Source organism: Engystomops pustulosus, chromosome 1 (assembly GCF_040894005.1).
Source record: "Engystomops pustulosus chromosome 1, aEngPut4.maternal, whole genome shotgun sequence".
NCBI classification, from domain to species: domain Eukaryota; kingdom Metazoa; phylum Chordata; class Amphibia; order Anura; family Leptodactylidae; genus Engystomops; species Engystomops pustulosus.
Window position 1 is genome coordinate 187,659,783 of NC_092411.1, and position 12,595 is coordinate 187,672,377.

Here is a 12,595-nt window from a genome sequence, read left to right on the forward strand (position 1 = left end):
GGGGGTGAGCGCTTCACCCCCGCTTCTCTCCATAGCGCTGTATGGCGCATAGCCCCGTATTCTAGGGAAAGATAGTACATGTCCTATGTTTCTCCCGGGTACGGAATGGTACGATGCCCCACGTGTGCTGCACCGTACCGCTCCGTACGCCCATTGCCGGCCCATGGGGGACGTATATACGTCGGCCGTATATACATCCACCAACGGCCGTGTGAGTATTGCCTTAGAACGACTGAATTAGAAATGTTGAGGGAGATTTGGAAGTACTTCATACACATTTACATACAATCCTAGCATTAATCTAGTGTATGTGGCCATCAAAAAGGTATTTGGCTAACTAAAATGATCTTAATTCGACCTGGAGGTTTTAAAGACATTTAAAGATGTGATCATTGGTAAGAAATATTTTTGGTTTCCCTGTACGTAACCACACTTGAAGCCAGTACAGTCAGAATTGCTGTGTGGCATAAAAAGTAATAACATAAAGGCAAAATAAATGTGGCTTTTTACTTGTGCTTTATTATTATTCTTTATATTATTATTTATATATTTCCTGGTTTAGTAGTCGTAGAACAATGTCATTGGCTTTGCTGTATTAACAAATCTCATTACCCTCACAAAAATGAAGAAAGCAAAGTGTTTAGATGGCTTGCATTCATTAACATTGACAAACTGACAAGCCTGGTATTGCTATTGATGTAGCCTGTAAGAAGCACCAATTATATTTCCAATCAGACTTTGTACTTTACTTTTGCAGTATCTGGCTTACCCTGACATATTCCTGCAGCATCCGCATAAAAGTGCTGCCTGCATTGAGGCACACAACTCCCATAAGGCTTTCCTCCATACTCTTGAACTGCCTGTAGTGAGTGCTCCGGATTTCTACACTGTGTGCAATGGGAGTCTTCTGGTCCCAGACAGACACGACAAGAAGGATGGCAAGCTGATGATGATAAAAGAAAGCAGTGAAATATAATTGGGTTATGACTTTACTGTACAAATATTTATGATAGGTTGCACACACACAACAATGTGCAGTATCCAGGTCACAAATAGCGAGTTGAATGCCATCATTTTTGTGGCCCAGCTGACATGGGTAAGGTGAGCGGAGCTGATGTCCATGATGTCAAGTGCCCGGCCTCACCGTACCATAACCATGCATAATAGGTGTCAATGGGTGCTCCATTTGAGGGTATGAGGCCTTGCATTTATTTATTTTTTAAATAATAAAGGCCTTGCTTTTATGTAACTATCGTATTACTTTTGTAAGGGATTAGCTCCGGGGATCGTCGTCTCCTAAGCAGACGACCAGCACACACAGGGAATTCACACAATGTGAGTAAGGTTAAGACTGGCCTCAGCCAGCTTTATTTGGCAGTACACAAACTCAAAACATAAAAATAACACCTAAGCCTCTCCGGCACTAACTATACATCGAGGTTCCCTACCTCACCAGGTGCTGGCCTACTGCCAGCCACCCCAAAAACACAGTAACAGTTTACTGCCACCGCTCCACAGGCCTTTGCCGTAGCCTGTCTCTTCCCCAGGGTGGAGCCCAGTGTGAAGTCTGCCCCATGTATTAGTGCAGCCCCTCCAGCTGAAAACTAATCAACTTAATTAGACAGACCCAACTTTTCCAGGTCTGTCTTCTACTCAGCTTGTCATAAGGCAAAATGCACATTTTATGCCCAAAAGCTTCTCTAGTGGCAGCCACCCTGCCACATATCCTCCCCCTGTGATCAAGGCCGTAGGCCTGATCAATAAACTTAATTCTCCCTCCGGGGTCAAAGCTCCTATATTGGGGTCTAATCCCTACGGTTCCTAGAAGCACTGTAGAGACCCTACTATCTACTACATCTTCTATACCTGGAAAATGACAGCTTTTTTCCTTAACTGCAGGAGACACAGACAGCTCAAAATTAGTCCCAGCATCTCTTCCTTCACACAACTGATCATCTTCAATCATGTCTCTATTAACAATGATAGATTTTCTTCTCCTCTTTCTCTTGCATTTTACTGGAGACTCCACATACCCCTCAGGGCTTGGCATGGTTAGGCCCCATCTCTTCATCACCTTGTGGATGCCGTCACACCGGTTACCATCCACTGAGGCATATGCACTGTGCTTTTTCCCCTTAGCATTGCACACGACACGCACGGGTTTGCCCGTTTTCCAGTCTTCAGCACCTTCTTTGTCATTGAAGGGGGCATTACCGTTCAGAACCAGGGCACGATTTACATTGGTGAGCTTCTGGTCACATGTCTGCAAAGCTGTGCGCTTGCTACCTCTGAGGTCACAACCTCCGCTCTCGGTGTAGGTGAAACTCATCTCAACATCAGCATCATCCTCATCACCTCCAGCTAACACTTCGGACTTCGGACCCAAGTCCTGGCATGGACTTTCCACAATGGCAGCCTTAAGCTCTTCATGGCTTGCACTAGGTTCCTGGCTGACCTCTTCCTCGGTCAGTCCTTCATACGCCTTGCTGGCCAACACCTCAGTCTTCACCGAGTCTTTCCTGTGTAGGAATTTCGAGGGCTCTGTTGACATTATATCAGACACCGTCTCCTCACATCCACTGCAGTCATCACCCGGTATATCTTCAAGGCACTTCTCACCATCCAGACCATCTTCACTTTCGGTCTTCAGATGATCAGGCAGATCTACCGTTGGGTGCAGCTGTGCTGGAGTCTCTGTAGGGCCCATCTGGGTATTCCTCCACTTGCCCAGAGAATGCTGCCATGCACTATGACAGAGACGAGACGACAGAGCTTCCACACGTACACAGTAACTCGGCTGGTCCCTTTGTTGTAGACTTGGCGCCACTTCAACCTTCTCCACAGGTTCAGCAGGCTGAGACAGCTCTTCACCTGTCTTCGGGAGGTAACCATCAACCCATTCTTCGGATTTTCCCAAGACTGTATTCAGGCTACTGGTTATAAGCGATCCCACTTGGGTGGCCATCACGGTTGAGACTACAGACTTAGTCACACCCACACCGCCTTGTCCTGCACCAGCTTCCCAGCCCAATATATCGGACGTCGCACCTGTAACAGTGTCTCGGGCACCAGTCACTGTATTTGTCTTCAATACGGCTTTTCCAGTTGGCTGCTGAGGAAAAACCAGGTTGGACTCCTGTTTCCCCAAACCTTTGCAAGCAAAGTCATTACTTGTGGCAACCGGTGGCTCCAGAATGCCTATGAGAGGCCTTGATCCAGTCACTGTAACGTCAGTCAAGGGCTTCTCCTCCTTCTCAGCAACATCACGGTCACTGCGGATGCATGGGCGACCTTCCCTCACAGAGTTGTAGACTGCACTCACCACACTGCAGGCAGAACTACCAAAGGGCTGGTGCATCACATGTTCCACCACCTTCTGGGGATCTGGGGTCCCCTCATCCGTAGGTGTATGATTAAGAGTGGCGCTTCCACCCTGTTCACACACAATTTCAGTCAGCACGCCATCATGCGTATTCTGCGGTTCATCAGCAGGTGTACAGGGGTCTGGTTTACGCCTGGTCTCCTTCCTAGGACACTTCTGGTGCCACATCACGACAGAACACACCTGGAGGTCGGCATCACCATTTTGGCACTTTCTTTTGTTCCCCGAACACGTACACATGTGAACCTCCCATTCACTTTTCTTTGCAAACACTGTATCACAGAAAGGACAGTACGAGATATCAATCTTCAACTCATGTTTCTGTAATATATGTCTCTTTAGGTCATCTTTTCTTCTATAAGACACGTGACAATTGTAGCATTTATACCAGTTATTCCGCAAACCAGTATTCACATGACGCCTCAGTTTATTGATGCTTCTTCTGGCCTTGTTCACACACGAACTCAGTACATCAATCTCCTCAGAAGCCTCAGGTGTATCAGATGTCTGGTCTCCCCCTGACATTTCCTGAACACTGAAGTGAGACTCCTCCACAGGTGACTGACACAGGCTATCCTCACCTCCTGCAGGTTCTGAGCGAGTAGCTGCTTCTCTAGGGCTCTGTTCACACTCACTGTTTGTGTAACTCTGGGCTGAAGGGAAACCACTAACAATCAGGATCTCAATATCTTCACCTGCCCTTGCTATGGCGGTATCCCTATCTGAACTGCCATTAGCTACATTACACATCTCAGGCTCGCTACCTGTGTCATTACAACTCACAACCTTTAGGGGCACCTCTGAGCTAACTCTCTCAGTATCTAGGGCTGCACCTAGTTCACACTCTGCATAATTCTGAACAGACATTGTAACGCTATCAGATGTTATCGGCATTGCAGAATTGTCACATGTTACAGGTAGTGTCACATAATCACAGTTAACACTATAATCACAGGTTAGAGGCAGATTATGCTCAACATTACACTTTTCTGGATTAACTTCAGAAATTAAGGCATCACAAATATTATCATCATCACATAGTCCATCAGACTTTATCAGTCTCAGTGGCAGAGTCTCCTTCTGTGGGATCAAGACCCCTTGGTCACAGTTCAGACTGCAACCTGTTGAGACTCCACCCACCATCACCTCAGGTCGCTGAGACTTCTCCAGATCGTCCTTTGGGGAGATTGGGACTGTACCCGATGTCAGAGGGGTCTCCCAGGAAAAGCAGCTATTCCCACTACTTGGAATACTTTCCCACAAGTCCCAGAAAAAAGGGAGGTTTTTCCCCAGGATGAACTCCACCTCCAGATCTGCACAAATCTCCAGCTTATGTGTCACAATCGCAATATCACTTTCAAAGTCAATCCAGACAGTCTTACCCTTCCCTGGCTGGTACTTCAGGAACAATAAGATGTCCGGATTCACTCTGGAGACATCCTGAGAACAGTCCAGTTCCACCATCAGTGGGATTCCACCCACTATCATCTCACAGGTCTTGACTGGCAACTTCTCTGGTCTCCTGACCAGAGGACAATGAGGTGCACTGACCTCACATGGCACAGCCGCATGCTGTCGCCGTTGGTTGCCCCTAGCAACCACATCTTTGCGCTGCTGCATACACGCTGCAACACGTGGCCACTTGGCCGCAGGACATTCCGCCACACACCGGTTCATCCGTAGACATCTGCAAAGCTGCTCCCGTCGGTTGCCCCCGGCAACGGCACATAGCAACCTCTCCTCAGGAACTGCAGACCGATCACAGACATCTCGAACCATCGGCTGGGATCCGCTCGCCTTGGCAGTTGGGGTCTCCATAACCCGAATGGCTTCTGGCATTCCAAGGTCCTCCCACACCATCTGCCGCCAGCGTCTCTGGAACTCATCCATCGGACCCATGGTGATTACTCCCACAGCAAACAAGCAGTCTCTGTATATCTCTCACACCAAGACAAATCTTCCCGTGACCACAGCGCCTCCAGCAGCAGGAACAACAGTCTCTCACATGAGGGTTACTGGCCCTTTAAATCTCGCTGTGTGTGCTGATTTCCATGCCATAGCATACCGCCACCATATGTAAGGGATTAGCTCCGGGGATCGTCGTCTCCTAAGCAGACGACCAGCACACACAGGGAATTCACACAATGTGAGTAAGGTTAAGACTGGCCTCAGCCAGCTTTATTTGGCAGTACACAAACTCAAAACTTAAAAATAACACCTAAGCCTCTCCGGCACTAACTATACATCGAGGTTCCCTACCTCACCAGGTGCTGGCCTACTGCCAGCCACCCCAAAAACACAGTAACAGTTTACTGCCACCGCTCCACAGGCCTTTGCCGTAGCCTGTCTCTTCCCCAGGGTGGAGCCCAGTGTGAAGTCTGCCCCATGTATTAGTGCAGCCCCTCCAGCTGAAAACTAATCAACTTAATTAGACAGACCCAACTTTTCCAGGTCTGTCTTCTACTCAGCTTGTCATAAGGCAAAATGCACATTTTATGCCCAAAAGCTTCTCTAGTGGCAGCCACCCTGCCACACTTTTGATATCTATCAGTATAGACAAAAGTGGCACACTGCTTAGATTACATAGCTGGAAAACAAAGGGATGAACAGTCACAGATTAGCAGCAGTTTTAGGTAAAATCACCAAAAAGAGCAAGTCAGATTGTAGGATGTCCAGTAGAGTCCAACAAAATAATACTAACAATACTAAACAAAGTCTAAATAAGACTCTATAATATCTCAGTAATATCAAAACTTTTAGCCAGATGCATATGTTAGAAGACAACTGCTTTATACAAATGTGCACTTTAATTATGTATTTCAGGCTCAGTCTACTTGATTAATGATCGTCTATAATTCTGCTCAAATCATTTTCTATGGGTCAGCAAAGCTAAAAAGAATCTGTCAGTTATCTTACTCAAGAGTTAGGTAGAAGAAAAACAATCTTTAAATGACAAACAGCAATTAAAAAATGTGTAGGTTTTAGGACTAGAGAACAAATGTTTGATAAAGGCTAGATGAATACATTTATTTGGCAATATAATTGTTTCAGTGTTGCTGAGCATTGTATTGCCTCTTTACAATGGAATTCATAAAAAATTAAAGAAATTCATCTATTGATAAATGAGGCTTGAAAGAAATCCTTCAGCAGTTTTGACCATGTAAAACTGCAGTCAATGATTGGCAACAACCCTGGAGTAGGGGCGTAACTACAAGGGTAACAACCATAGCACCTGACATGGGACCTGCAGTGTCAGGGGGCCCTGGCATCTGGGGTATCGGGTGTCTATATGCTGTATATGTATGTGGAGTGTATATACTGTATGTATGTTTATATGCTGCATGGGTCTACATATATGTATATATGAAATATTACTGTGTCCATCAGTTATTAGCTATATTAAACTGAAATAGCGGTTGCAAAAACCCAAATTTTGATAACTAAAAATGATTAAGATTAATAGGGGTGCCCAAACTTTTTCATATCACTGTAAATACTGTATGTAAATAAATGAGTGTATATGTGAGTGTATAAATATGTGTTATTGTAGCTCACATATTTGAGTATACAAATATGCAGATTGCAGGAAACCTATCATCTCGGATTTACCTATTAAGGTAGATCTGGTGGCAGGTTCAACTAATGAATGACATGGAAGCCTTTTTTAGGGCTAATCCTTGAGCTTGCGCAGTAACTCCGGCTTCGCGGCCTAGTACGCGCAGCCGCTGGCTCTGCATAGAGAGTCTATGCATAGCGCGAACGAGTGCGCGCAACTACCAGGAGATCTCGTAATAGGAGGATCCAAAGAGGCTACAAGAGCGTGTAGTAGCTGCGCCGTGTAGCTTCAGCTCCAGCAACTCCATGCCCCAGTAGCCTCTTTCAGGTACCTTAATAGGTAGATCCGAGATGGAAGGTTTCCTTTAAGGAGGAAGGGGGACCCCATTCAGTAGTCTGTTATAGGGTCCTTCCTCCTAGTTTCACCTCTGCCCTAGAGGGCTGTGTAACCATGCCTTTGTAGTTTCAAGCATCTGTACTGTGAAACTGTGATACTTTAATCAGAATCTGCCACTTTTGCAAAGGCTCTGTGTGGGCTCTTTGCATTGAACTGTCTCCCTGACCCTCTCCTCTGCTCTATAGGTCTGCTTTAGTATTCCACCATGGTCCAGCTAAAATTCTTGCTAATAGCAGAGAGGAGGTGCTGTGAGCAGAACAGTACAGATAGAAGGAATTTGTTTAGGTGAAATACTCTCCTAGAGCCCTTAAAAGAGCTTAAAGTGATTGAGCACTATCACAACATTTTACAAGTGTAAATACAAGACCCTTATAGGGTCACCCATATAATACTAAACCTATCAAAGTTTCTGTAAAGCCGTAGGGACTGTTGGGTCACATGATCCTCCCAGCAGCAGGACAGTATTCCTATGACGTCCCTTGTTCTGCTGTCTTCAGGCAGATAAACACTCTCATAGCAGTCGGTGGAGGGATATGTGGATGTTGTTGGAATGCCCCTTTGTTAGGGTCTGGTATTTAGCCTAGTAAAGTTTTGTAAAAGTGGCCAACCACTTTAAGACTTGTATTTAAGCTTGGTACAGTTGTGTGATAGTGGCCAACCCCTTTCCGACCTAAGTTAAAAGTAAACTTTTTACATTCCTGCTCCCATTAACAGCACAAGCAAATTTATGACTATAAAGCCCTGGAATACTGCTAACTAACACGTTTCGTGTCATTTTTACCCAGACTCCAGACATGATTTAATAATTATTAGAAAACTTGTAGTGATGGGGATGTGATAAGAAACATTTTACAACCAAACATATTAAATGACACTATTGTAATTTAGATTAAACATCGGAACATGTCTATAAAAGCTGAAACTGCATTTAAAGAGTAAATTATATTTTATGTTTTGTTCTTTTAAAATTTAGATCAAATTAATTATGTAATTATACTGCTTAGAATTGGTAGAAAGTCATAAAATACTATACATATACTTCATCACAGCTCCATTGAACATTATTAAAATGGAATCTTACTGTACTCAGACAAGAAATATGACCACAGGACTGCCTACTTATAAACAGAGCCAAAAAGTATTATTCAATAGAACTCTGTGACATTATCACTGTGGAAAATACATGATTAAAATTACATTTTACATGATACAACCTCATTTAGCAAATTGTGAGTAAATATCTGTAGATTGAAAACAGTTAGATGCTCAACATCTAAATGAAGGAGAACTTTAACTTCTCCATACTGATAGGTATTCCAGAAGACAAGTTCTAGAAACAGGAATCAGACTTTAAAGGAAACCTACCACTTGTAGTGGCAGGTTTCCGATGGCAATACCGAGCACCAGCTCAGGGTGAGCTGGTGCCGGAGCTTATTTTAGTTAGTGTTTTAAACCGCGGTATCGCGGTTTAAAACACTTTTTAAACTTTATAGCCGGCGCAGGCAGGTACGCGCTCGGCGCTTACCGTGGGCACGGCTACATAGGAAGTGAATGAGAGCCGCGTGCACGGTAAGCGCCGAGCGCGTACCTGCCTGCGCCGGCTATGAAGTTTAAAAAGTGTTTTAAACCGCGATACCGCGGTTTAAAACACTAACTAAAATAAGCTCCGGCACCAGCTCACCCTGAGCTGGTGCTCGGTATTGCCATCGGAAAGCTGCCACTTCAAGTGGTAGGTTTCCTTTAAGTGAGTATGAAAAGTAGTATGATATAATACATAAGATACCGGCACAGATTATAGCAGAAATGTACGCCAGGCTGGACCTGTCTTAGTTTTAATTTGGGTGCATGAAATTTCTGAGAGGCCAGAACCTCCTAGTAAAATCAGTGTGTGCCAGCCTTAATACATTCCCTCATGTGTGTCTCCAGGTATTTTCACATTTGTTATTTTGTTCAAGTGGAAACAGCTGAAAACACTTTCAAAAATACAAAGTCATTGTACCTACCGTACCAAATATACATTTACGAAGAATATAAAATTAAATTAAAACCTATGTGTATCTTGGAAGCTATGTTTATGAGTTAAAAAAATATCCTGTTGAATGTCCACATAAACATAAAATCAAACCAGTAAAAAAAAATGAAATACCATTGCAGTGATTTCCATCAAAATAATATCCTAAGCCACAGTTATTGATGCATTGTCCTTTCAGCAAGGCCAGCGGAGGTGAGCAGGATGTGCACTGGTTGGCTAGTGGTCCGGAACATGATGCACAATCTTTGTGACAAGCTGGGGAAACAAAGAATAAAACAACAGATGCTTCATGGATGAAATATTTCTGTGAACTACAATTCAATTCCTAGTGATTCAATTATGGGATGTTAAATTAAGATATAACTTTATATTATTTCAGTATGTGAAATACTGGGAAGTATGCAAATATTTTTCAAAGGTGTTAAATGGAAAACAATGCCTCCTTTTGCTACCTTGAAAGGCAGCCCTCTTAACACCAAGTATGACCTACAAGGAGTCTAAAAACATGATGTGGGGTAGGTGAGGTCCTCTACATCCAATCCCAAAGTGAGTGGAATTATTCATTTATTTTAAACGAACACATGGAGGAGCAGTTTCCCAAGGATGGGGGGGGAACTGCTCCTTTCCAGCCACTCCCAGGTGACAAGTGCCTAGTCACACAGCACATGGTATTGAAAGGTACTGTGTAACATATCTTTTTTTCTGTAAAACACTTTGGCAATGTATGTACCATGCTCTGTGGGGACTGGGGGAGTGCTAAAAATGGGTCTCCTGGTGACAGATTCCCTTTAAGCCAAACCAGTATATCTATTCCAGAAGGAACAAACTCCCAACTGTAGACAGCAAAGTTTCGACCTGGTTGGGTCTCCTCAGTACAGGGAGCTAGTTTGGTTGTGTGAGAGGCTATTGACTAGGGTCAGAAGGTAAGAGTTCTCCTTATGGAGAGGTTGCCAATTAAGGTGTATGGAGACTTTAAGTATGTGAAATACACATACAATAGAAGGACAGATGAAGTATGAGGTCATAGGAGCATTGATTTCATGTATAGTTGAAACCAGTATTTCACACAGTGATAAACAGGAGTTGGGAAAGGAGAAGTTGTGAGTTTGTGAATCTTCTAAAACATAAATTGTATTAAATAAAATTATAGTAACACAAAATTGTAATTATTGTAGTAAAAATATTGTGTGATATCCAATCCTCCTAAGTACCTTCAGGATTGGATGCCACTCAAAATTTTTACTAATCCTACTGCCCCTTTGTTTGTGCTCTGTCCCATAAATAGAAAAGTTTAACTGATGTAGACAGTGTGACTCTAAGTCTCATTTGTGTGTATTCCATGTCTGGAAACTGGTGGCTTAGATACATAACTATACTTCAAAGCCAGTCTCGTTATAACTCATATTTTTCAATTTCTTCACAAAGAATCTGCGTCTTCTGATATTCTTAGGGTGTCACGCAACATGGATTTTGGACATATGAAGACAGCAAAATAGATATTGGGCAATTAATATAGTGGGTAGTGGCTAGATTTGTAAATTTATGCTGGGGAATGTGCTTGGCATTTCTTCTTCTCAGGAGACCCCTGGAAAAAGATACATAATTATGAAATATGTCCCCAACATCCCACCTTCATCAAGGTGAAGCACCGCCCCTCTCATATGACAAAGGGGACGGATTAGGTGGTTATTCAATAGGAGCATACGAACACTAACTCAGGGTCAGTTTCATGGTGATGCAACTACGTTTTGCAGAGCTGCCCATGATTTCAATGGTTCACCTCCGGGAATCTCTTTGCCAATCTAGTTAGCGAGAGGTCTGTTTTTCTTTATTTTATCCCTTTTTATTTTACGGTTTTGCTATTATGTATGTCTGTTCATTTATTTCATCATGTTTGTAACCTATAAGCATTGTGCCTTTTGCATATTAAATTGTTCTTTAATAAGTTTGCTCCAAGTTGCTATATACATCCCATACCTTTGGAGAGGTGAATTACCGCTAATCCGTTTTACCCTGTGAGTGTCTCTGTGTTAGCAGTTGCTATAAGCTGCATTGTGAACTGTACGGCACTACAGAAGAGTATGCATCTGGGTGTATGTGTGCGGTTCTAGTGCAGGCATTTCGTAAGCCATAATTACAAGTGGTGCCAGGAAGTCTATGAAATAAGCGTGTGACTGTTTGAGGGTGGCTCTGTGCAGTAATATTCCATAGCTACGGATCAGGGATCCTGATGAGGGTGGTTTCCTGACAGAATTGGGTGCCGAGTGCTAGGGGAGTAGAATTTAGCATAAATACGCTATCTTGTATAGGTGGGTGGGGCTTAATGTTCTAAATTGTAAGGCTCCCTGGTCCAAGTGCACCCCATGACATAAGCCGAGAGTGGGATGTTCATCATAGTTATGTTTTAGAAGATTCACACATTCGCATTCCCTTCCCAACTCTTTTTTTTCCTACAGTTTCAGAAAGGTGGTGCACATCGTGAGTGATTTATTATACAGAATATTACACTTCCAATTGCTATAGTTGAAACCAGTCCTGCATTGTGTATCCTAACTAGAAATCAATTCACAACTTTACAAGACATTAGGCACAGCACTGAAAACCTCCTCAAGCACATTGTCAGTAACATTGAGACAAATGATATTACATTAGTGGCAATAGCTGCTCTTTATTGCTTGTCATTCACAATGATATCTCTACCGATTTGATTTCTTTTTGGCTCTTTTAGAACAGAAATGTTACAAGACATCTAAAAAATTTAGCAGAATACAACTATATTAATCTTATAAATATATATAAATTACAGTATCAGTGCCTGAGATCAAAATGCTGCAAATGATGCTTGCCCTAGGCTTATAGAGTCCATCTGCATATTTTTTGTAGTATGTTGAAATATTGTCCCCCTATAACCTGAAGTTCTAATTAGACACCAAAACAAGGAAACAGTAGATGCAAAAGATGCAAGTCTACAAATGGTACAATAACAATACAGTACCATATTTCATCTGCTATGTCTCTTACTGAAAATGTGTTCATTAGCAACTCAGGACTGTATACTATGGAAACTATTTTTCTTGACAATGTGTAGCAATTTTCTGTAAGTGATATAAAAACTGAAAATCCTCCTCATGCTGTTCAAGAGTTCAATGTGTAATCATGACATACATCATAATAATAGTCTATAACGGCCTGTGGAGTGGGTTTACCATAATACAGATAATGATAGCCT

The 12,595-nt window shown here is 43.0% G+C and overlaps 1 protein-coding gene across 1 annotated transcript in view; it reads right to left on the reverse strand.

Moving 5' to 3' along the window:
* The window catches only part of FRAS1 (Fraser extracellular matrix complex subunit 1), a 340,675-nt gene that overhangs the window by 147,019 nt on the left and 181,061 nt on the right, over window positions 1-12,595 (reverse strand). The window contains exons 17-18 of the mRNA XM_072115515.1: window positions 9,481-9,621; window positions 770-943 (exon numbers count right to left, since the gene is read on the reverse strand). Coding sequence (XP_071971616.1) covers window positions 770-943; window positions 9,481-9,621 — 315 coding nt within the window. The remainder of the gene's footprint in view (window positions 1-769; window positions 944-9,480; window positions 9,622-12,595) is intronic.